This window comes from Bos taurus, chromosome 18, assembly GCF_002263795.3.
Source record: "Bos taurus isolate L1 Dominette 01449 registration number 42190680 breed Hereford chromosome 18, ARS-UCD2.0, whole genome shotgun sequence".
Classification (NCBI taxonomy): domain Eukaryota; kingdom Metazoa; phylum Chordata; class Mammalia; order Artiodactyla; family Bovidae; genus Bos; species Bos taurus.
In genome coordinates this window covers 34,235,812-34,255,859 of record NC_037345.1, presented here as the reverse complement: position 1 = coordinate 34,255,859, position 20,048 = coordinate 34,235,812, and the positions used below count along the sequence as shown (strand labels likewise).

Sequence of the window (20,048 nt, the reverse complement as noted above, 5' to 3'; positions counted from 1 at the left end):
CTGTTTCCTCCAGCTGCTGCCCCTACCTCCACCTCTTCCATGCTCATTTCCACCAGGGCAGAGGAGAGACGCTGGGTCTGTCTCTCTCTCAGGCATTCTTTCTTACATAGCATTTTATTTTTTAAATCATTACTATGACTTTTTAATTTTTTTGGTTGAATAGTGTGGCATGTGGGAACTTAGTTCCCTGACCAGGGATCAAACCCACGCCCCCTGCATTGGAAGCACAGAGCCTTAACCACTAGACCGCCTGGGAAGTCCCTTCCTTTCTTTCTTTTCCAGTTACCATATTAAATATGCAGTAATTCTTACCCCCATTCTGTTCCCTGATTTGAGAGCTGCTGCTGCTAAGTCGCTTCAGTCGTGTCCGACTCTGCACGACCCCACAGATGGCAGCCCGCCAGGCTCCCCCGTCCCTGGGATTCTCCAGGCAAGAACACTGGAGTGGGTTGCCATTGCCTTCTCCAATGCGTGAAAGTGAAGTCGCGATTTGAGAGCTACTATGCTGTTAAGTTTTAGAAAACACAGAAAGGGATAAAGAAACGTTTCCAATAGTCCTGCTGTTCAAAGAAAAGCTGTGTTAACGTTCTGGTGGTTTTCTTTCCCGCCTTCTTTCAGAATGTGTGGATGAATACCCTTGACAATATGGTTGGGTCAACCATATACAACAGTTTTATATCCTGCTGTTTTCACTGAATGATGAGCACTTGATTGTGAGCGTTTTCCGTGTCATAAAGTATTATTTTATAGCATCGTCTTTCAGTGACTGCATGGTTTTTCTGTTACATAGATGTACCATGATGTAGTTTTTCATTGTCTTTCAAAGAATGCTACAGTGGGCATCCACTATCATTTCCGTAAAATAGATTTCTAAAGGTGAGACGGGTTTGCTACTCCACCTCCCAGCCTGGGCGCTGTCCCTGTGCTTTGGGGACAGGCTTTATAGCCCCTTCCTTGGCTTAGAGTTCAAAGCCTGAATTTCTCCCCTCAAGCAGTGCCATGACACTTGCTGCATTTTATTGAGTTGCCCAGAAAGCTTGTTTGGGTTTTTCACGAGGTGTTATGGAAACAAACTTATTGGCCAGCCTGGTACCACGAACTGTCCCGGCGAGCAGGAGGTTGGAGGTGTTTAGGGTCCCTGTTGTCACTACCTGCCCAGTGTCCTGTGATCACACTCTGCTTTGGTGCCCCTGGCAGTGCCCTTTCAGCAGAAGCCATGCCCAGATGTTTTGGGGGGAGTGACGTAGTCCAGGAGCTATCTCGTAGGAGAATAAAACCCTCGCAACTCTCGTTACAGTGGGAAAATGCCCAAAGTGGACTATGTGGTCCTGTCGGAATGGTTTGACTGGATTGTGAGGAACATCGACGTGTCCATCGACTTGATAGGTGAGATGGCCCCTCCCCGGCCTCCCTCCCCTGGGCCCACCGAGGATATGCTTGGCTGGGCCCCCAACCAGCAGGGGTGGTGGGTGGGGCCCTCTCTATAGGTGATTCTTTCCTGTGTTAACTCAGCCTTCTCCCCAAGGGCACACAGAACCGGGCTTCTGGTTCCTCCTGGAGAAGCCTACGTTTCTCAAACTGCTTTCCCCTGGGTCCTCTGTGATGTGATGGGTTTTTCTTAGTTCACAAGAGAGGAGGGACGGAACCAGAACAGTTACTGAGACCAGCCAGGAGCCGGGCCCTGTGCTAAGCTCTTGTCTACACACAGGACTTGATTCAGCCTTACAGTGACCCTGTGGGGCTTGTGACACAGGAAGACAACGGAAGTCGCCTCGAGGGTCAGATGCCTGTCTGGCCGCACAGCTGCTCTGCATCCCCTGCTGAGCGCTGCGGGCAGATGCTTCTCTGCATGCACTGCCCCTGTGCCTTCCTTCCTCCCACCCTTCACTTTCACTTCCAAGCTTTGAATGGAGCAGTGAAAACCACATGTATATATATTTTTAAATCTCAGTTTATCTCCGGACCACTCCTGAGACCTGTTACCAGAGGCTGAAGATGAGATGCAGGGAGGAGGAGAAGGTCATCCCACTGGTGAGAGCCCCCTACCCTGGGAAAGGGGCTGCATCCCAGTCTGACCCCACCCTCTGAGAGGTCATCGTGCCCTCCTCTCAGGAAGAGAAACAGGAACTGAGCATGTGGGAGGGTGAACTCTGACTTCCTCTGAGGCCGGAGACCCTGTGCATGTTCGAGTCCGCTTCACTTCTTGTGGCCCCGGACTCAGTGGTGGGCACCGCCACGCTCAGAGCTGTCCCTTCTCCAGTTCCTGCCTGGGTGTCCCCAGGGCTTTTCCAGTCCACTTCCTGAAGATGGCACGCCTTTGTGCCCTCTCACCCCCAGACCCGCCTGCTCACTTCTGCATCTCCAGGGCTTGTCACTGTGCCCGGCAAGGAGGTGGAACTCACTGGTATTTGTCCAGTGCCTTGCCCTTCCGGGTACTGGTTCAGGGCCACGTCAACTCTAGTCAGGCTGTCGCAACCGGCTTGCACCGCTCTCCTGGCCTGTCCCTCACTGTTCACATCCCCCAGAAATCCAGCCCCAGTACGGCTGCTCAGCGAGGTGTCCAATACAGAACACCACGCATGCAGTTCCCTAACCCCACCCCCTCAGTGCCTCGCCACTCTCTAGGATACAGTCCTCACTTGTAGCGTGCCATCCCGATCCTGCGTGATTGGCTTCATCCCCTTCCACTCCCCGCCTTTTCATGCTCTGGCTGTAAAGAACTAGTTGTGGTTACACACACACACACACACACACACACACACACACACTTTCCCTACTGCACACACACACACACACACACACACACACACTCTTCCCCTACTGCACGCATGCACGCACACACGCACGCACACACACACACACACACACACACACACACACACACACACTCTTTCCCTACTGCCTACCATGTGAAAGTGGCTCAGTTGTGTCTGACTCTTTACAACCCCATAGATTATACAGTCCGTGGAATTCTTCAGGCCAGAATACTAGAGTGGGTAGCTGTTCCCTTCTCCAGGGGATCTTCCCAACCCAGGGATCAAACTCAGGTCTCCTGTGTTGCAGGCAGAGTGTTTACCAGCTGAGCCACCAGGGAAGCCCCCTACTATGAGTTACACACATGTGTCTTTGCATAGCCGTTTCTTTTGACTTCCAGGTTCAGCTCAGGTATCACCTCCTGCAGGAAGCCTTCCCTGACCTTCCCTTTGTTATGCTTCCCCAGCCTCTGTGCTTCATTATGGTCACAGCCCTTAGGACAGATACTCTGAAACTGTTTATGTGTTTGCTCCCCATCCCTTACAAAGCTGCCACGAACCTTTTCAGGTTAGATCTTACCCCTTCTGCGTCCCTAGCATGTGTCCCAGAGCTTGGCACCTAGGGGTTGCTCAGTTAATATTGAACTGAATGTCCTGTGTGAATGCCACTGGAGGTGAACAGACAGGCTGGGCAAGCATTTCCTGGGATAATACGGGAGTCTGAGCTCAGGGTGAGCTAGACTGGGGTCTAGACAGCCAGTGCAGCTCCAGAGACCTGCCTGGGCACCAGGAGGGTAGATCCCGGCCATGAAGTCCCAAGCCTTGGTCTGAGCAGCTTCTCTGCAATCTGGAGACAGGAGTGCTAGAGGGAGGGTGTAACGTGGTGGGGCTGGACTGTGCCGGCCAGGGCATGGCAGCTCTGTGTGGTGACCCAGATGTTTGGAAGAAATGACAAGGCTGGTGTCCTTCCAAGTCATTATCCAGAACATTGTCTTAATGGTTTTGACAAGGTCTGTAGACATGTCTGTTGCTGCCAAGAGAGAACCCGTGAGTGGATAAAGAGGCAGCAGTGCATTTTACCTGAGAGCCTCGGGGCTGGGAGGAGGAGGTGTTTGCTGGCAACAAGCATGGGCTTCCAGAGAAGGCAATGGCAACCCATCCCAGGGACAGGGGAGCCTGGTGGGCTGCCGTCTGTGGGGTCGCACAGAGTCGGAAACGACTGAAGTGACTTAGCAGCAGCAGCAGCGTGGGCTTCCCTGATAGCTCATTTGGTGAAGAATCCGCCTGCAGTGAAGGAGACCCCAATTCGGTTCCTGGGTCAGGAAGATCCACTGGAGAAGGGATAGGCTACCCACTCCAGTATTCTTGAGCTTCTCTTGTGGCTCAGCTGGTAAAGAATCCACCTGCAGGAGAGTGCGGGAGAACTGGTTTGATCCCTGGGTTGGGAAGATCCCCTGGAGAAGGGAAAGGCTCCCCACCCCAGTATGCTGGCCTGGAGAATTCCATGGACATGGGCATGGTGACAGAGTCGGACACGACTGAGCGGTTTTCACTTTCGCTTTCAGTGTGCCACTCAGTCCTGCTGTGGTTGCCTTTGAGGCAGGGCTGGGCCTCTTTTCCCTTGGGTCTCACCTTGTCTGCCAGCTGAAGTTGGTCCTGATGGCTTCGAGGATCCATAGGTTACGAGTTGCCTGTTGGGATGGGAGCAGCCGAGCAGGGCTCCTGGGCCAGTGAGGGCCGCTGCAGTCCTCTTGGTGGGATGGATGGAGGGAGGGTTCAGAGGCTTCCCAGGCCCCCATGAAGTCATGATGGCCCTGTTGACGGGGAAGTGGCAGAAAATAAGCTAGGTAGGAAGGTGTGTCTGAAGCGCCAGTGGAGCCGAGTATGCTGGAGGGTGGCATTTTTTTCCTTTTTAAATAACTTCTTTTTTTTTAATTAATTACTTATTTTTGGCTGTTCTGGGTCTCTGTGTTGCTGCAAGCAGGCTTTCTCTAGTGGCAGTGTGTGGGGGCTGCTCTCGAGTTGTGGTGTGTGGGCTTCTCCATACAGTGGCTGCTCTTGTTGGGAACATGGGTTCTAGGGCTCGTGGATTTCAGTAGTTGCAGCATGTGGGCTCCAGTAGTTGTAACATGTGAGCTCAGTAGCTGTGGTGCACGGGCTTAGTTGTCCTGCGGCATGTGGGATCTTCCCCCGACCAAGGATCAAACCGGTGTCCCCCGCATTGCAAGGCAGATTCTTAACCATTAGACCACCAGGGAAGCCCCTGGAGGGACACTGTGGACTTGTGCCGTCGGGGCTGGCCGGCGGGGAGCTTGGCTGCGATCATGCTGGCCCACCTGAGTCAGGCTGGCTGTCGCAGGCTCCTTTGTCCAGGCTGGTGCTCCGTGTTCACTGACCCTCCCTCACCTCCCTGAGCCCCGAAAGGGGAGAGGTTTGCCCCCTCCCTGCTCCTGACAGCTCTTGTGTTCCCCACCCCCCACAGGAGTACCTGGATGCTATTCACCACCTGTACGAGGAGTGGCTCATCAAAGGGAGCCTTTTCCCCGTGGCAGCCCCTGTTCTGGTAAGTTCCCCTGAGGGGGCAAAAAAATTCTCTAGAAGGAGAAATGACCCGCGGGCGTGCCGGCCAGTCTGCAGTCTGGGGAAGCAAGGACCAAGTCCCTCCGAGCTGGAGAATTTGAGAGAAGGAAGCAGGGAGGGTGGAAGGAACCCTGTCTCTCAGTTCCCTTTCTGGATTGAGTCTCAGTGAGCTGAACACACCTGGGAGAAGGTGACGTGTCCCTGTGCCACCACACCCGTGACACAGTAGCGTCTCACTTATCCAGCATCGTCCCTGGAGGAATATTCCAGATGGCCGGAGCCCCTGGACCTGGGTTTTGGCCTTAACTGCTTGGGATGGTGGTCGTCCTGAAGCACCTGTCCGTCCCCCAGGGGGTGGCTGGCCCAGAACCTCATTGCACCTTTTCATGGTGACCCAGGGCATCCGAAGGAACGTCAGTTGCTGTTCTGGTCCGTCACACAGTGATGCCCTTAGGAGGTGCTGAGGTGTGTAGGACTGTGTGCCCCCGACTGCTAATGCCTTTGGGCCCCTGTGCTTTCCCTGTATGCACCTTCTCCTGCTGACACTCACCGTTTCTAACTGTTCGATGCTTCTGCCCAGTGTTTCCCTTCTTCCCTCTCCCTCATTTTCTGATTTGCTCCTGCTCAGAGTTTCTCCAGGCGGGCAGATGGGTCCCGTGAACTGTTAGGAGTGTGTGTGCAGCGTGGGAACTGAGGGGGGCCTGTGCACCAACTAGTGTGCCTGGCCTTGGGGATATCTGTCTGGGCTGCTCACACACTGCGCTCACGGCTCTTCCAGGCAGTGAGGTTGCTGGAAAGTGAGGTCTTACTCTACTGGAGTTTTCTAGAGAGTTTATTTTTTCCCCTCTTTATAGAAAAGTAGGTGATAAAAAATGATGAGAAAAAAATGCATTCGCGGACGACTGTCCTGGTTTCTTAAGTGAAAATACAGTTGAGAATGTGGATTGACCTAGAACTGGTTGTGGCTTGGCTCTGACCTCCCTGTCCTCCTGCCTGTGACCGTGGGCTTGCGTGCCCTTCCCTGCCTCGTCCTGCCTGCCTCTGTCTCTCTCCTGTGAAGGGAGGAGGACGCTGATGTCAGGTGCAGCCCTGTGACCCCTGTGTTTCATTTCCAGGTGATCGAGGCCGACCACAACATGCAGAAAATGTTAGAACTCTTTGAACAAAACCGGCACCGAATCCTAACTCTGGAGAATCGGAAGCTTGGTCCATAGGATAGGAAAGATCATGCCCGAGAAATGCCTGCTGCTGCCAAGCTAGCTTTTAGGAGCAGTTTGGAAAGCTCCACTCTCAGGAGGGCTTTGTGTCTGCCCACAGTTGTCTTCCTTCTGGCCTTCTCTCCTTTCCCAGTGTCTTCATCCTGGGATCCTGGGCCTCGTGGGTAAATGGGACCAGTGGGTTTGCCATGCCCTCTGGTGGCACAGCCTTGCGTTCCCCTGGTGCTTCTTCTGGTGGTTTCCCACCGCTGGGTCCTTCTAAGCTAGGGAAGTTCCACCTGACTTGTGCTGGGCTCATGGTCTCTAGCCCTTCAGGTCATCCAGGAGGGCGAGGTAATGGTCTTCCATCCCAGGGGAGGAAGTTGAAGCTCACACAGACTAAGAGACTCTCTGGGGTCACACGGCCAGTGACAGTGGAGTCAGCACCATTCAGACTTCTGGGGACTCCCAGCCCATCTCTTGCCCCAGGCTGCCTCATCCCAGAGCCCCGCCTTGCCTTCTGGAGACCCTCAGACGTGCATGGGGAGGGCCAACTGTGTGTGCAGCTGGCATCATCACTTTCTCATGGTTTGAGCCGTCCTTGAGGGCAGTTGGCATTTGACTTTCACAAAATTGTGCCACGTTTGGCTTGAGCCCAGCGTTCATCCGTTCTCTAGCGTGAGGCTAATATGGTACTTAACACCTCATCAGGACTTCCCCGACTTAGGAGAGCTATGCACTGGCTCCTGAATGGTGCTCGGTCTCCTTGGTGACAGAGGTCATGCCTGAGCAGCTGCTGATGACCTGTCGGGGCAGTGGCTTGTGGCCCCCCAGGCTGGTGTGCCCAGTGCCACGCTGGGGCAAGGGGCTGCCAGCCTGGCTTCTGAGGCTCCCTCCCTCCTTAGTGGCTTGCATGATGAGCTTTATCCTTGGAGTTCCTCAGAGTTTGTGGCCCAGGGGAGAGACACCAGTGGCCTTAAGTCTTTTTGAAATGTTTTTCCATCCAAGGGGACACTGCGGGCCACAGAGCGTGAACTATCTTTATTAGCTCAGAGACTGTCTTAGCTGTGTTCAGCTGTAACAGTGCATCAAAGGCACAGCTGTCTCCTGAGTCAAGTAGCAGCAAGAGACAGGAAGAACATTCTCTCCGAGGACAATCTGGACAGGAAGGATGGGGCTTGCAAGCAAAGGCTCTTGGAGTACTGGAGCTCCTGAACTTCGGAGGTGGGTGGAGAGAGCTTCCAGAAGGCTGAGTGCGGACGTGGGGGTACGGATTGATTATGAACTTGGGGGAACAGGCCTCAGCCTCTCCCGAGTGGCGGTCGGTGTGCCTGAAGGTTGGAAGGCCTCGTCTCAGCCTCCGTGTGAGTGAGGCACCGGTGCACGCAACTTGCTGATGGAAATTGGTGACAGGTGGCCCCGGCCCAGAGGCAGCACCCGGAGGGCAACCGGGCTCAGAGGCAGCGCCTGGAGGGCAACCGGGCCCAGAGGCAGCGCCCAGAGGGCAACCGGGCCCAGAGGCAGCGCCCGGAGGGCAACCGGGCTCAGAGGCAGCGCCCAGAGGGCAACCGGGCCCAGAGGCAGCGCCTGGAGGGCAGCACTCTGGCTCCTGGCCCTTCCTGGAGGGACTGATCCTGGGCCAGTTGCACAGGCGGGGATGTGTCTCAGCCTAGACGCCAGTGATGGACCAGCAGGAAGCGCAACCGCTGCTACCAGGCACCTGGACATGCTGGGACCAGCTTTGGGACTTTGCAGACAGATGGTCCAGTTTTCCCCACAGCTCAATTTGAGAATCTGTACTGGGGGGAAATGTGATTAAAAAAACCCCAAAAAGATAGAAGTGTGTATCTCCTTCACATAGAAGTGCAGCTGTGGGTGGTCCAGGGCTGGTGTGGTGGCTCAAGACCATCGGGTCCCAGCCTCTTTCTGCCTTTCTGTCCCCAGATTGACTTCCTGGTTTGAGGCTTTCTTCCTCCAAGGGCCTTACCGTCCAGATGGCTCTGGAGCTCCTGTTCTGTCTAGTGTTGGCATCAGGCACACTGCCCTGTCTCCCCCACCATTCACACCTAAATTCAGATGTGGATGGTGACTTTTGCACAACTAAGATAAGCTGGAACGTTCTAACTGGATTTTGCTAGAGACCTCGGAGGTGGGGGACAGGCAAGCGGGAAGGCTGGACACACAGCCTGGTTTCAGTTCCGTGGTGCCTCTGGGCCCCTCCTCCCCTCCCTTCTGCTTTCACATCACCCAACCCTCACCACCTGGTGTTGTGATGTCCTCAGCACTGGCCAGTGGGCTCCCACAGTGGAGGTCTCAGGAGCCCCTTGCTAAACGTGGACTCTGGGAAATGATGTCACCCAGCCTGTTTTTCCCATTCCTGCCTCCTTTCCACCAGAACCTCTCACCTAGATGAGAAGTGCCCCCCTGCCTGGGGAGTGCGTGGTGTGGTCGAGACACTTCCTGGGATTCCTGCAGACTCCCAGCATCCCACCTGGGGAAGGCAGGATTGAGGTATTTATTGCTCTGAGAGCAGGTAGAAGGTGTTTTCAAAACCTATTTACCCTTGGGTGCTATTGAATCTGCATCATCCTTGTTTTCCTGGAGCCAGGTGGGGGAGCTCACGTCAAATGCTTATATTATCTGCGGAACGAGTAACACTTGTTCCCTTGGCCTCTGCACCCTGAAGAGTTAACAGTTATTAAAATAATGGACAAGCTCTTGGAAATGTCAGGCCTCCACCGTTGAGAATCTCACAACAATTATATTGCACCCAGTGGCTTCGGCAGTGGATTACTCACTTACCAAAGGCCAGGGTCAATGAACACAATTTTTTTTTCTTAATAACCCCAACCCCGTGTTCCCCCTGAGGCTGGGGTAAACTCTGTGTTCCTCTAGTTTCCATAAGATGGTGAACTTGGCCAAAGCTGTCATTAAACAGAAGCTAGGACAAAGCCAAGCTTGTGGGATCAGAATGGGTATTAGCACTTAATGCTGTCCTCTTGAATTTTTGCATCTTTTGGCTTTTTCTTCTCCAAGACAGGTTCACGGAACACATGTGTCTGGGGTCATAGTAATAGGTACTCTGGGAAAAGAGGGTTTTGTAGTCCAGCAAATTTGAGATTCACCATCTGGGTACTCTCTGAGCTGCACAAAGTACGTTAGCCTAGGTAAAGTCAGGAAGTCTTGAAATAAAAATGCCTTCTGAAATTTGCTTTAGTCAGGGACTCTCAGACTCATTTGACAGTAGAACCCCTCGTTTAGGGGGTTATTAACTTCCAGGTGTGAGTGTCCCTTGGAACGCATGTCGGTAAGCGCTGTTTTAGGGTACCTGCAGCTGCTGATGACTCCCAGTTCTGGGACCTTTGAGATGCTGTAGCTCCTGGTTCTCTAACTTTAGGCCGTCTGAATCCTCTGATGGGCATGTTAAGGCATGGTCTGCAGGGCCTGCCCCCAGAGTTTCTAATACAGCAGATCTGGGATGTGCCTGAGAATTTAATGGCTATCGAGGTGATGATGAGGCTGCTGGTCAGGAAGCACGCTTTGGGGACCACTTCTCGTAGCTTCAGGTTTTCTAGAAGTGGACCTCCAGGAATTCCCATGAAAACTTGACGTGTCACTGAATCTCTTGTGAGTGCTGGTTTATCTTATCTGTTAAATGGGAGCATTGCTCACTTCTAGTGTTGAGAGGATAACTGGCCTGATGTGTGGAAGGGGCCCAGAGCATGGGCAAGTGCTAAGTTTTAAATAAATCTTACCCTTGGGGATCTAGATGTTGAAACATACTATAAAACGTCTATAATTAAAACAGTGTGGTACTGGTGCATGAATAGACCTGTGGGATAGACTAGGAAGCCCAGAAGTAGATGTAAGTACGTGATACAGGTGGCATCTCAGTGATTATTGGGGGTAAAGATGGATTTTTAAATAAATGGTGCTGAGATGACTGAGTCATCATTTGTAAAAAGATGATTCATATGTTACACCATACCCAAGAATAAACTCCAAGTGGTTTAGGGATCTACGTGTAAAAAAATGAAACCATGCACATACTATAAGAATGAATTCTTTGAAACCTCAAGGTAGGAGAACTTTGTAACTATGATTCCAAATCCAGCAATAATAAGATTGATAAATCTGGCTAAAAAATGTATATGACAAAAGCCATGAGAAAACAGTCAAAAGACATCTGACGACATGGGAGAAGATATTCAAAACATGTATCACAAAGGATTAATATTCTTGAAGAATTCTTAAAAATAGGCAAAGAACCAAAACTCCAATAGAAAAATGAGAAAACTATCCAAACAGACAATTTACAAAAATATTAAAATGGCACTGAAAGGTAGGAAAAATACTCAAATTCACTCAATTAGAGAAATATGGATGCTATGGTCTAAATATTCGTGTCTCCCCCAAATTCATATATTGAAAACCTAATGTCTAAGGTGATGGTGTGAGGAAGAGGGACTTTAGGAGCAGGATGACTAGGTCATGAAGGTGGACCCCTCTCAGTTGGGATTAGTGCTCTGGTAAGAGACCCCCACAGAGGTCCCAAGCCCCTTCCACCATACGAGGGAACGGGGGGCATAGGCAATCTGCAGTCCGGAAGAGGACCTTCACCAGAACCCAGCCATGCTGGCACCATGATCTTGGGCTTCCAGCCTCCCAGAACCCTGAGATTTAAATGTCTGTTGTTTCTAAGGCCCTCGGCCTTTGGTATTTTGTTATAGCAGCCTGAACAGACTAAGACAGCAATTAAAAGAATACCGAGATACTTACTAGACTGGCAGAAAAAAAAAATACACATCTCAACACGTTCTGTTGTTGAGGCTGTGGGGAAACACTCATACATTACTGGTGAGTATGCAAGTTTGTACAACCCTTCTAGAGGGAAATTTTGACAACACCTGACAAACTACATATGTATCTACATCTTGATTGTGATCCAGCAACCCTACTTCTAGGACGTGAAAAAATATATGCTCAAGGTTATTTACTGCAACATTGTAACTGCAGAATATTGAAGACAACCGAAAGACTCATATAGAAGAGAGTGGTTAAATAAAGCATGGTACACCCATACAGTGGAGCAGCATGCAGCTGTGAAGTAGAATGAGAAGGGTCTCTCTGAACAGATGTGACACAGATTTCCAGGACATACTGTTCAGGGAAGAAAGTAGTGTCCAAATGAGTATCTAGAGTATGCTAGCCTAAGGAAAATACACAGATGTATAGGGCGGACAGGAAAGATAATCCAGAAAATAAGCAGATTAGTGGGAAAAGCCTGGAAGAAGGAAAATTGAATGGGTTCAGGGTTGCTTGGATGAGAGGGGAATGTACTCAGTGAATAAACCATTTTGGGTAACTCTGACTTGAGAACCATAGTAATGTCTCACATACCACCCCACCCCAAATAAACAGCTGACTAGGACATAGCGGGAATGGAAGGTGGAAAACACAGATCAAGCACAAGCGAGTGCTGACCACACTGAAGGTGCTGGGAAGAACTAGCTGAAGTAACCCTGGAAAACTGTATCTAGGTTGGACACAAAAGGAGTAAAGGTAAAAGTTACTTCACGTAAGTGCTGAAATACAGTTATTAGAAGTATTTCTCATAGGGATATATTTAGCAATTCTGAAACTATACTAGGATCAATTTAGTAGACTCGGTAGACTAAAACAAATAAGCTGTAGATTCTGAGAGCTGTGTTTCTCACTGTTAGAGAAAGATATGTCTATAAATAAGAGGAAGGGTAGAATAAACCCTGTGGTACTGGATTAGAATCAGAGGTCTCAGTGTGAACCCATGATTAAAATTACATATAGCTAGATATGGAAATATAGCTGTGTGTGCATATGCATGGGTTAGTATACATACGTGTGCTTCCTATCTCTGCCCCGTGAGTGGGCTTAGAGGCAGTGACAACCAGTAACAATGTGAAGACCGGGCACTTAGATCGTGGTCTCTGAACATCATTCTCTAATATAAGGAACCAGAGATCCTAGTGGTTTATTCCAGGGATGAGCAGGTAAATATCTCCAGTAACAAGATCCACGGACATCATAATCCTTTGATGAGATGCACAGAGGACACAGCATCCTTTTTTTTAATGGTGGTATTCCTGCCCAAATGTCTAACCTCACTCCAGCCACAAACACACCAGACAAACTGAGGGACATTCAACAAAATAACTGAATAGTATGCAGTTCTGATCAAAAGTGTAAGATCATCAAAGACAAGAAAAAGACTGAGCAACTATTACAGATTGGAGGGGATGAAAAGTCACAAATGTCATGTGGGATCCTGGAGAGGATCCTGGAATAGAGAAGGATATTAATGGGAATACCGGTGTAATTTAAATAGAGTTTGGCTCAGTGGTAAAGAATCCACCTGCCAATGAAGGAGACACAAGCAGTACAGGCTGGATCTAAGTTGAGAAGATCCCCTGGAGAAGGAAATGGCAACTCACTCCAGTATTCTTGCCTAGAAAATTCCATGCACAGAGGAGCCTGGCTGTCTATAGTCGCAAAAGAGTTGGACATGACTTAGTGACTAAACAACAACATAGTTTGATAATAATTGTATCAACATCAATTTCCTGTTCTTGAGGCTCATACTGTAGTTATGTACAATGACAGTTTCAGGGGGAGCCAGGTGAGGGAGAGAAGGAAATTCTTTGTGCTATTTTGCAACTTTTTTCTAAGTCTAAAATTACCTTAAAATGACTCCTTTCACGGGAAATGTAAACAGAACACTACTATAAACATCATAATCCCCCAGTTTTAATATACGCATGTGTAGAAAAACAGACTGAAAGGAAGTGCATCCACAGCGTGACATTGGGCATCTTCAAACGGTGGAGATTATGGTCATTTTTGCTTTTGTTTTCACATTCATCCGTCTTCTCTGTGTTTTCTACCCATTTGATGGTTTCATTTGTTGGAGACTTGGAAACACTGGTGAATGAGACAAGTGTCTCCCTCATGGAGTTTATATCCTACTGCATGAAAGGGAAAGTGAATAAATACACTGAAGATACCTTTGTGCAGAAAACTGAACTAAGCTGATGTGATTGGTGGCCAGGGAAGGCCTTTGTGAGAAGGTGATGTATAAGGTGAGATGTGACCAACAAGAAAGAGAAGATGGGAAGCAGCGTGCAGTGGGGAGAGGGCAGAGGGAACAGTCTTCACAGAGGCTGTGAGGTAGGGGTGGGTTTAGCTTGTTCAAGAGCCCAGAAGAAGTCTGGGTAGCTCGGCTGCAGGGGGTTGTGGGGGGCATGAGAGGATGTCAGAAGGGTAGGACGTGCCCTGCCTATGGGGCTTGGTATGGCCTTGGGAGCCCCGGGAAGGAGTGGAACACCCGAGGGTCATGATGGAATCTAGGTTTTCGCAGAATCCTCAGCAGCTGGATGGAGCTGACTGCAGGGGATGAGGGTGGCGGCTGGGAGACCAGGGAGGGGACTGGTGTCCTCCAGGGATCTGAGTGGGAGGCCTTGGTAGCTCAGTCAGGGGATCAGCCTTCTGCGGAAGGAGGAGGGACGTGGTCAGATGTTGTTCTTGTTGTGACAGAACTATTGTTGGATGAAAGATGTGAGAAAGAGAGAAATCAAGAAGGATGTCTACCTTGGGCTTCAGCTTTCCAGTAAGTGGGGAATACTGGGGGCAGGAGCCTGTGGAGAGAGCAAAAGTTCTGCTGTGGTTTGGGACTGAGCCTATTTATTATGTTAATAATCAGAAAATAATGAATAGAGAATGGACAGGGGCTGTGAATCAGACCCAGGACTGGGTGCCCTGGTGGCTGTGGTTCCCGGGTCCATCCCTGCTCCCGCCCCATCCCTTCTCCTGAGGTTCCTGATCCTCTTTGTGTACAGCCCAGCCTGTTCCCAGCCTGGCCCTGATGTTCTTCTTCCCTAGGATGGAGGCTTATGGCTGGGGTCTGCTCCAAAACCACCAGTCTCACCTCCACTGGCTCCAGACACTGACAGCTCACCGGTTTGGGTGTTGATGGCTGGGTGCTATGCAGAGTAATTGGCATGAGTGGCGTGGAGGAAGGATGGATGGATGGATCCCTGACCAGTATGCCTCTTTTCCCCCAGTGCAGACTGCTTTCTGATTTGTCTCAAAGTCTGTGTAGGGCCTGACCAGCTGTGGGGTTGGGAGGGAGCTGGGGCCAGTGTTCCTTAAATCCTTCCCTCCTGTGGTCCCCCTTGATTTGGGGACTGAAAATGGTAGAGTCATATGCTCGGCTCTGGGGACAACAAGGCAGGCACCAATATTTATTAAGCACCTGCTGTATACCCAGAAGGGGCCTTTGCATGTATGGTCAGTCACTTAGTTGTGTTCGACTCTACGTGATCCCCGTGGACTGCAGCCCGCCAGGCTCCTCTGTCCATAAGATTCTCCAGGCAATAATACTGGAGTGGTTGGCATGCCCTCCTCCAGGGGATCTTCCTGACACAGGGATTGAACTCACATTTCCTAAATTGGCAGGCAGATTCTTTACCACTGAGCCACTTGGGGAGCCCCAGAAGGGGCCTTTAGCACCCCCTTTATTAGTAAACTTTCCTGTTCACCACCACTCTCAGGGGTAGGTGTTGTCCTCCCCACTGGACAGAAGCAAAGCCAAGGGGCGGGTCCTGGGTGGGTGGCACCTGCGCCTCCATAGAGAGGCTCTTGGCTGGAGAGGGAGACCACTGTCTCTTGGGCCACCGTGAGGAATGCCCGTGTGCATGTGTGGACACGTGCCTGGATGCACCCACTTGTGTGCATGTATGCATGCATATGTCGGGGCAGGAAAGGCTGGTGGAGGGCACCCCCACTCCTCACAGCCTGGGTGATGGAGCCCCCAACCCTGGATGCACAGCAGGCCTGTGAGCTCATCCTGGGCTCCCAACTGTGGCCTTGCTCTCTGTCAACCAGAAGTTAGCTGAAGTTAGAGAAGAGGGTGGCTGACAGACGACACTGAACAGATGGAGGGTGGTTTACATGTCTGCTTGTCTACACAGCTGTCATATAATCTTCCCTGTGACAGGTGCCTGAAGGATGCCAAGGGAGGCTGCTGGTCAGAGATGAAGGGTGATGGTGCTCCCAAGGTCACATGCTGAGCTGGGATGTGAAGGGCACAGGAAGCGCCCCCACTTCTGAGGTCGGCAGTGTGCACACACCTCCTAACCCGTCTCAGCTCCCTGTGAGGCAGATCTGACCTCACCTCCACTTTGCAGACAAGGAAGCATGGCTCAGAGAGGTGGGGGGAGTGGCCCAGAGTCACACAGTCTGTAGGTGGCAGGGCTAGTACCTGAGGCCAGCTGGGATGAGTAGGCTGACATGTCCTCGTGGCTGACATGCTGGGGATTTGGCTGGTGTCCCCACTGTGGTTCCAGACCCATCATTTCTTCAAGTCGGAGTGACATGCTCAGCTGTGGCTCGTGTAGGATCTCCGTGTGGGAACTGGCTCCTCCAGCCCCTTAAGGGGGACGTAGTAAGCACTGGGGGCTCTTGTCCATGAAGTGGAGGCCTGCGGAGACCTCCAGAGCAGAGCAACTTTACCGTCCGGGCTGCCACCTTTGCTGGCTGGCTCTGGCCCCACGAGAGGCTCCGATTGTCCCTCCTCCTCAACCCTGGGACTAGGGGTGTCCCTCAGGTAGCCCGCTGGAGTTGAGGTTCTGAGGAGGTGGGTGAAGTGCTCACAGAGCTCTTCCATCTCCGAGGAAGTGCTTGGAGGCTCAGTGTCCATGCCAAGGGCAGCTGGATCTGGCAGAGCATCTGGCTTTGGGGCCAAGGAATTCTCTGACAGACAGGACCTGGGCCTCTGCAGGAGCTGGCTGGGGACGGTGGCCCCTTTACACTCAGAAGCCCCGTCGGGGACCCAGGGCTGCTCACCACTGCTACCCGAGGCGGCGGCCACCTCCCCCGGCGCTGGGCTGGGCCCAGGGCCTGGGCCCTGGAGTTGCTTCCCTTCCAGGCTGCTCCAGGGCTGGTCCCAGGGGAGCAAGGGTGTCCGGTGCAGCGCGAGGTCGCTGTAGCAGGTCAGGAACTCCTCACTGTCGGAGCATGTGCTGGCATGGCGCAGGGAGCCCAAGGGGAACAGGGGGCCAGTCAGGAGTCCATGGGGGGCTGTTGAGACCTCAGGCTGGTTCAAGGCCACAGGCAGAGAGCAGCGAGCATCAGGGTGTTCGGCCAGGGCGCTCTTGGCTCCCACCCCTGCTGAGGGATCCAGGCCAGGCTGGGCCTCCCACAGGGCCTCCTGCAGCCCCATCTCTGAGCCAGGTCTGTGGTGGGGCCCCGCCACTCTCTCTCTGCCTGGCCCGAGGAGCTGCCTGCCCGGGGTCCTGAGAACGGCCTCACATGCGACTCTTGTCAGGAAGATCTCAAACACCATCTGTTTGGTGTCCTCCTCGCTGATAGCCTGGACCAGGGAAAACTCGACCTCGGAGGTGGCCATATAGCCTAGCCGGCCCAGGAGGGTGTGCAGGGTGTGTTCTGAAAGCACAGGCCGCACCCAGTAGGCAAAGCTCCCCGTGTATGTCTGGAACAAACAGGGGTGCTCATTAGGGTGGCACACGCAAGAGCAGAGTGGCTGTGAGGGGAAGGACCAAAGACTGGCACGGAGGCTCCTGAGAAGCAGGAGGGCCAGGGCATGGGGCCATAAGGAAACCTGGCCCACAGGCATGTCACCCCGTCCCATTTTACAGAAGGACACACCAAGGCCCAGAGGCAGGACTTTTGTCTCAAGCCACTCAGCAGAAGAAGGAGCCAGCCGGTGCCCTGGCCTGGAGCCAGAAGCGACGAAAGCTTTCCAATGGCTTTCCACAGCACAGGTCTTTGCCTGGCTTCCTGTGGCCTCCTTGTTGCCTGTTCTTTAGAGAAGCAGGAGAGCCTGGTGGTTTGGAGTGGCACTGAGTCTGAGTCCCGTCTGGGCTGTGTATTAGCTGGTGACCACAGAGCAGTTTCCAGGTGGCGCTAGTGGTAAGGAACCTGCCTGCCAATGCAGGAGGCATCAGAGACTCAAGGTTCGATCCCTGGGTTGGGAAGATCCCCTGGAGAAGGAAATGGGCACCGACTCCAGTATCCTTGCCTGGAGAATCCCATGGACAGAGAAGGCTGGTGGGCTCAGGGCCGGAGGATGGAAAAGAGTTGGTCACAACTGAAGCAACTCAGACTACACATCAGTGGTATTAAACTCTTTAGCCCTCAGTTTCCCCAACTGTAAAATGGGACCAATGTCAGTGGGCATGACAGACACATTGTTTCCTCCCCAACCCCGAGGCAGGGCCCTGGCCCCTCCCCAAGACCCTCTCTCCCAGGGTAGTGGCGACACCTACCTTCAGGGACCTGATTTCCTTCCTCCAGGGAAACAGGAGCAGGTGGATAGAGACCAATTCCAGGAACTCCAGTGCCCGCACCAGTTTGTGGTCGATATGCTGGGCAAAGCAGGGAGCTCCCGAGTCAGGGGCCACCTCCTCAGGCAGGTAGAGTTGAAGAGGGGGCCCTGTGTCCAGCAGCTGCTGGGCCCTACTGGTGAGAGTAGCTTGCCTGCAGACCCGGAGCCGGCCCTCTCCTGCCCCCTCCAGGTAGAAACTGATGAGGTCTTCTAGAAGGGTCTCAGGAGTGTCCTCTTTGGGGCCTGGGGCCCTGGGCCAGCTCATGGCGGCTGTGAGGAGTTGGATGCAGACCAGAGTCCCGTGGCCGCCTAGGCCGGCCTGCCTCTGTCCCACCCCACGGCTCAATCAGGAAGCCCAGGAGGAAGTTGTGTTAGCAAAAGAGAAAGCAGGGCCTTGTGCCATCTGTCGGTACTCCTCATCCTGGAGCTGGCCAGGGCTGCGGCCAAGCAAGGAGGCTTTGTGGGTGCATCCCATGGGTGGGATGGTTCTGAGGTATGTTCTACCCTGTCTCTGAGAGGGTCCCCCGTGGGACCACCCCAGTTGTCTACAGCAACAACCTCCTCATAAGTTCGTCCCTGTTGATTCAGCTCCCTCCCTTGTCTTAGTTCCCGGTTCCTTCACTGTGCTTCCTGGGATCACCTCCCACAGAAACTACTTAGACCCAGAGGTTGAATCAGGCACAGGTTTTTGAGGGGGTTGAGATGGACCAGTCACCTATGCACTCTCATCTAGCGTTCATCCCTTCCCTCCTTCCCTCCCCTCCCTCCTTCCCTCCCCCTTTTTTCCTTCCTTCCTTCCTTTCTTCCATTCACCTACTTCTTAATTCAGTGATGATTCACTCATTCATTCAGTCGCTCGGTGACTCACTCCTTCCTTCCACATGGGTCTGCATTTCTCAAAGTGTGCTCCACGGAAGAGCACTTGTCTGGGTGCTCTTAATCTATCTCCCATGAGTGAAAATTTCCTGTGGCCAAATGCATTTGGGAACTGCTGGACTAAATAAGATCCCCTGGCTTCTTGGCATCAGGACCTTTCCTAAGGGGTGTGAGTTCCCAGGAGGGGCAACCTGTGTGCTGTTCCCTGACTTCTCAGGCCCTGGGTCCTTTCAAGGCTCTCTCCTGGTGCTAGGGGTAGTACTGCCAGAGGCCCATGTCCTTCCACACTGGCCTGGGGCAGGGACGGGGAGGGTTGTAGCTTCCGAGGCAGATGGGAGCCTGGCCTCAGTGGCTCGCTGTCTGGAGAGCCTGTTGGAAGGTGCGGTGGCTCTACATGAACTGGCTGTGACCTGGTAGTCACACAGCCGAGGAAAAGCTGGTTCTTGACCATTGTTGGCTTTCTGGGAGGCTCTGCTGGCCTCCTGCCCCTCCAGTAACCAGGAAGGGCATCTGATCTGCTGGGTGCTTGGCCTCAGAGCAGCCTCAGACCTGGGCTGCCCGCACCCAGGGTCTTGTTGCTCCCAGCCCCCGGCTCTCCTGCCACCTTTTCTGAGCTCCGTGGCCAGAGCATTCCTACCCCTCCCATTAGGAACTTACTTCCCAATGGGAGGGCTATTTGGGAATGGGTCTCTCGGCTGGTCTGAATCCATCATCTGAGGTCCACTGGTGGGGATGCTAGTCTCCGACACACATTAGTTCACCGATCCTGAACCTCGGCGAGATTAGGTAACTGGCCCAGGTCACATCTGATCATCCTTCTGGGTAGGAGACGTAGGTCAGCATGGGTGGGAGAGTGCTAGTGGAGGTTTGACATTCTGCTCTGACTTAGGGTAGGCTGGTGGGGCGTGGGCCCTGAGACCGAAAGGACAGGGACTGGCTCAAAGGTCCCAGGAGGCAGGCTGGATGGATGCCTTGTTGTGGTCTGGCTGAGGCTGTGACCTCAGGGCCTGAGGCCTGCAGACCTGGGAGTCCTTGAAGAGATGCTGAACAGGCACAGGTGGGCTGCAACCCCTGTGCTCAGCCCCCCAGCCCAGAAACACCAGGCCTGCCCCAGGCAATTGGTCCCAATCGAGAGAGCTCACCTGGGCTTGGGGAGGAGCCCTGTGAGGTCAGCAGAGCCAAACCCTGGATGGGGCATTCGCTCTCTCGGGTGATGATGCTGTGGGTCCTTCCACCGCTTGTGTCCCCAGCCTGGTCAGTCTT

At 52.8% G+C, this 20,048-nt stretch overlaps 2 protein-coding genes across 12 annotated transcripts in view; one reads left to right on the top strand and one right to left on the bottom strand.

Annotated features, from left to right (window-relative positions):
* Positions 1–20,048, top strand: part of TK2 (thymidine kinase 2) — a 75,244-nt gene that overhangs the window by 17,907 nt on the left and 37,289 nt on the right. For 3 of the 10 annotated variants that reach the window (XM_005218824.5, XM_015475808.3, XM_005218832.5), the window contains 4 exons: positions 1,298–1,386; positions 1,952–2,031; positions 5,236–5,316; positions 6,449–8,362. In XM_005218824.5, coding sequence (XP_005218881.1) covers positions 1,298–1,386; positions 1,952–2,031; positions 5,236–5,316; positions 6,449–6,547 — 349 coding nt within the window. In that variant the 3' untranslated portion in view covers positions 6,548–8,362. Of the gene's footprint in view, positions 1–1,297; positions 1,387–1,951; positions 2,032–5,235; positions 5,317–5,684; positions 5,799–6,448; positions 8,363–20,048 lie in introns of those variants that run through there. The other 7 variants (XM_015475809.3, XM_015475815.3, XM_015475811.3 and 4 more) reach the window with 7 other exon arrangements.
* Positions 10,847–18,249, bottom strand: LOC104974812 (uncharacterized). 2 transcript variants are annotated; one of them, XR_003030352.2, is made up of 3 exons: positions 17,851–18,249; positions 14,153–17,054; positions 10,847–13,530 (listed from the first exon to the last, which is right to left on the bottom strand). XR_003030352.2 is itself a non-coding variant. In XM_010814640.4 (2 exons), exons 1-2 carry the CDS (start codon positions 18,172–18,174, stop codon positions 15,942–15,944), a joined length of 1,437 nt encoding a protein of 478 aa, XP_010812942.1. In that variant the 5' UTR covers positions 18,175–18,249; the 3' UTR covers positions 10,853–15,941. The 2 variants fall into 2 exon arrangements, 1 of the variants encoding a protein (XP_010812942.1); XM_010814640.4 differs by having other exon boundaries at positions 10,853–17,054.

What these genes read in the sequence shown, in the direction of transcription:
- LOC104974812 (XM_010814640.4), bottom strand. Translation starts at nt 18,174, where the DNA reads ATGAGCTGGCCCAGGGCCCCAGGCCCCAAAGAGGACACTCCTGAGACC. An exon ending in AGGAAATCAGGTCCCTGAAG is followed by an intron (nt 17,055 to 17,850) that starts GTAGGTGTCGCC and finishes TGTTTGTTCCAG; the next exon opens with ACATACACGGGGAGCTTTGC.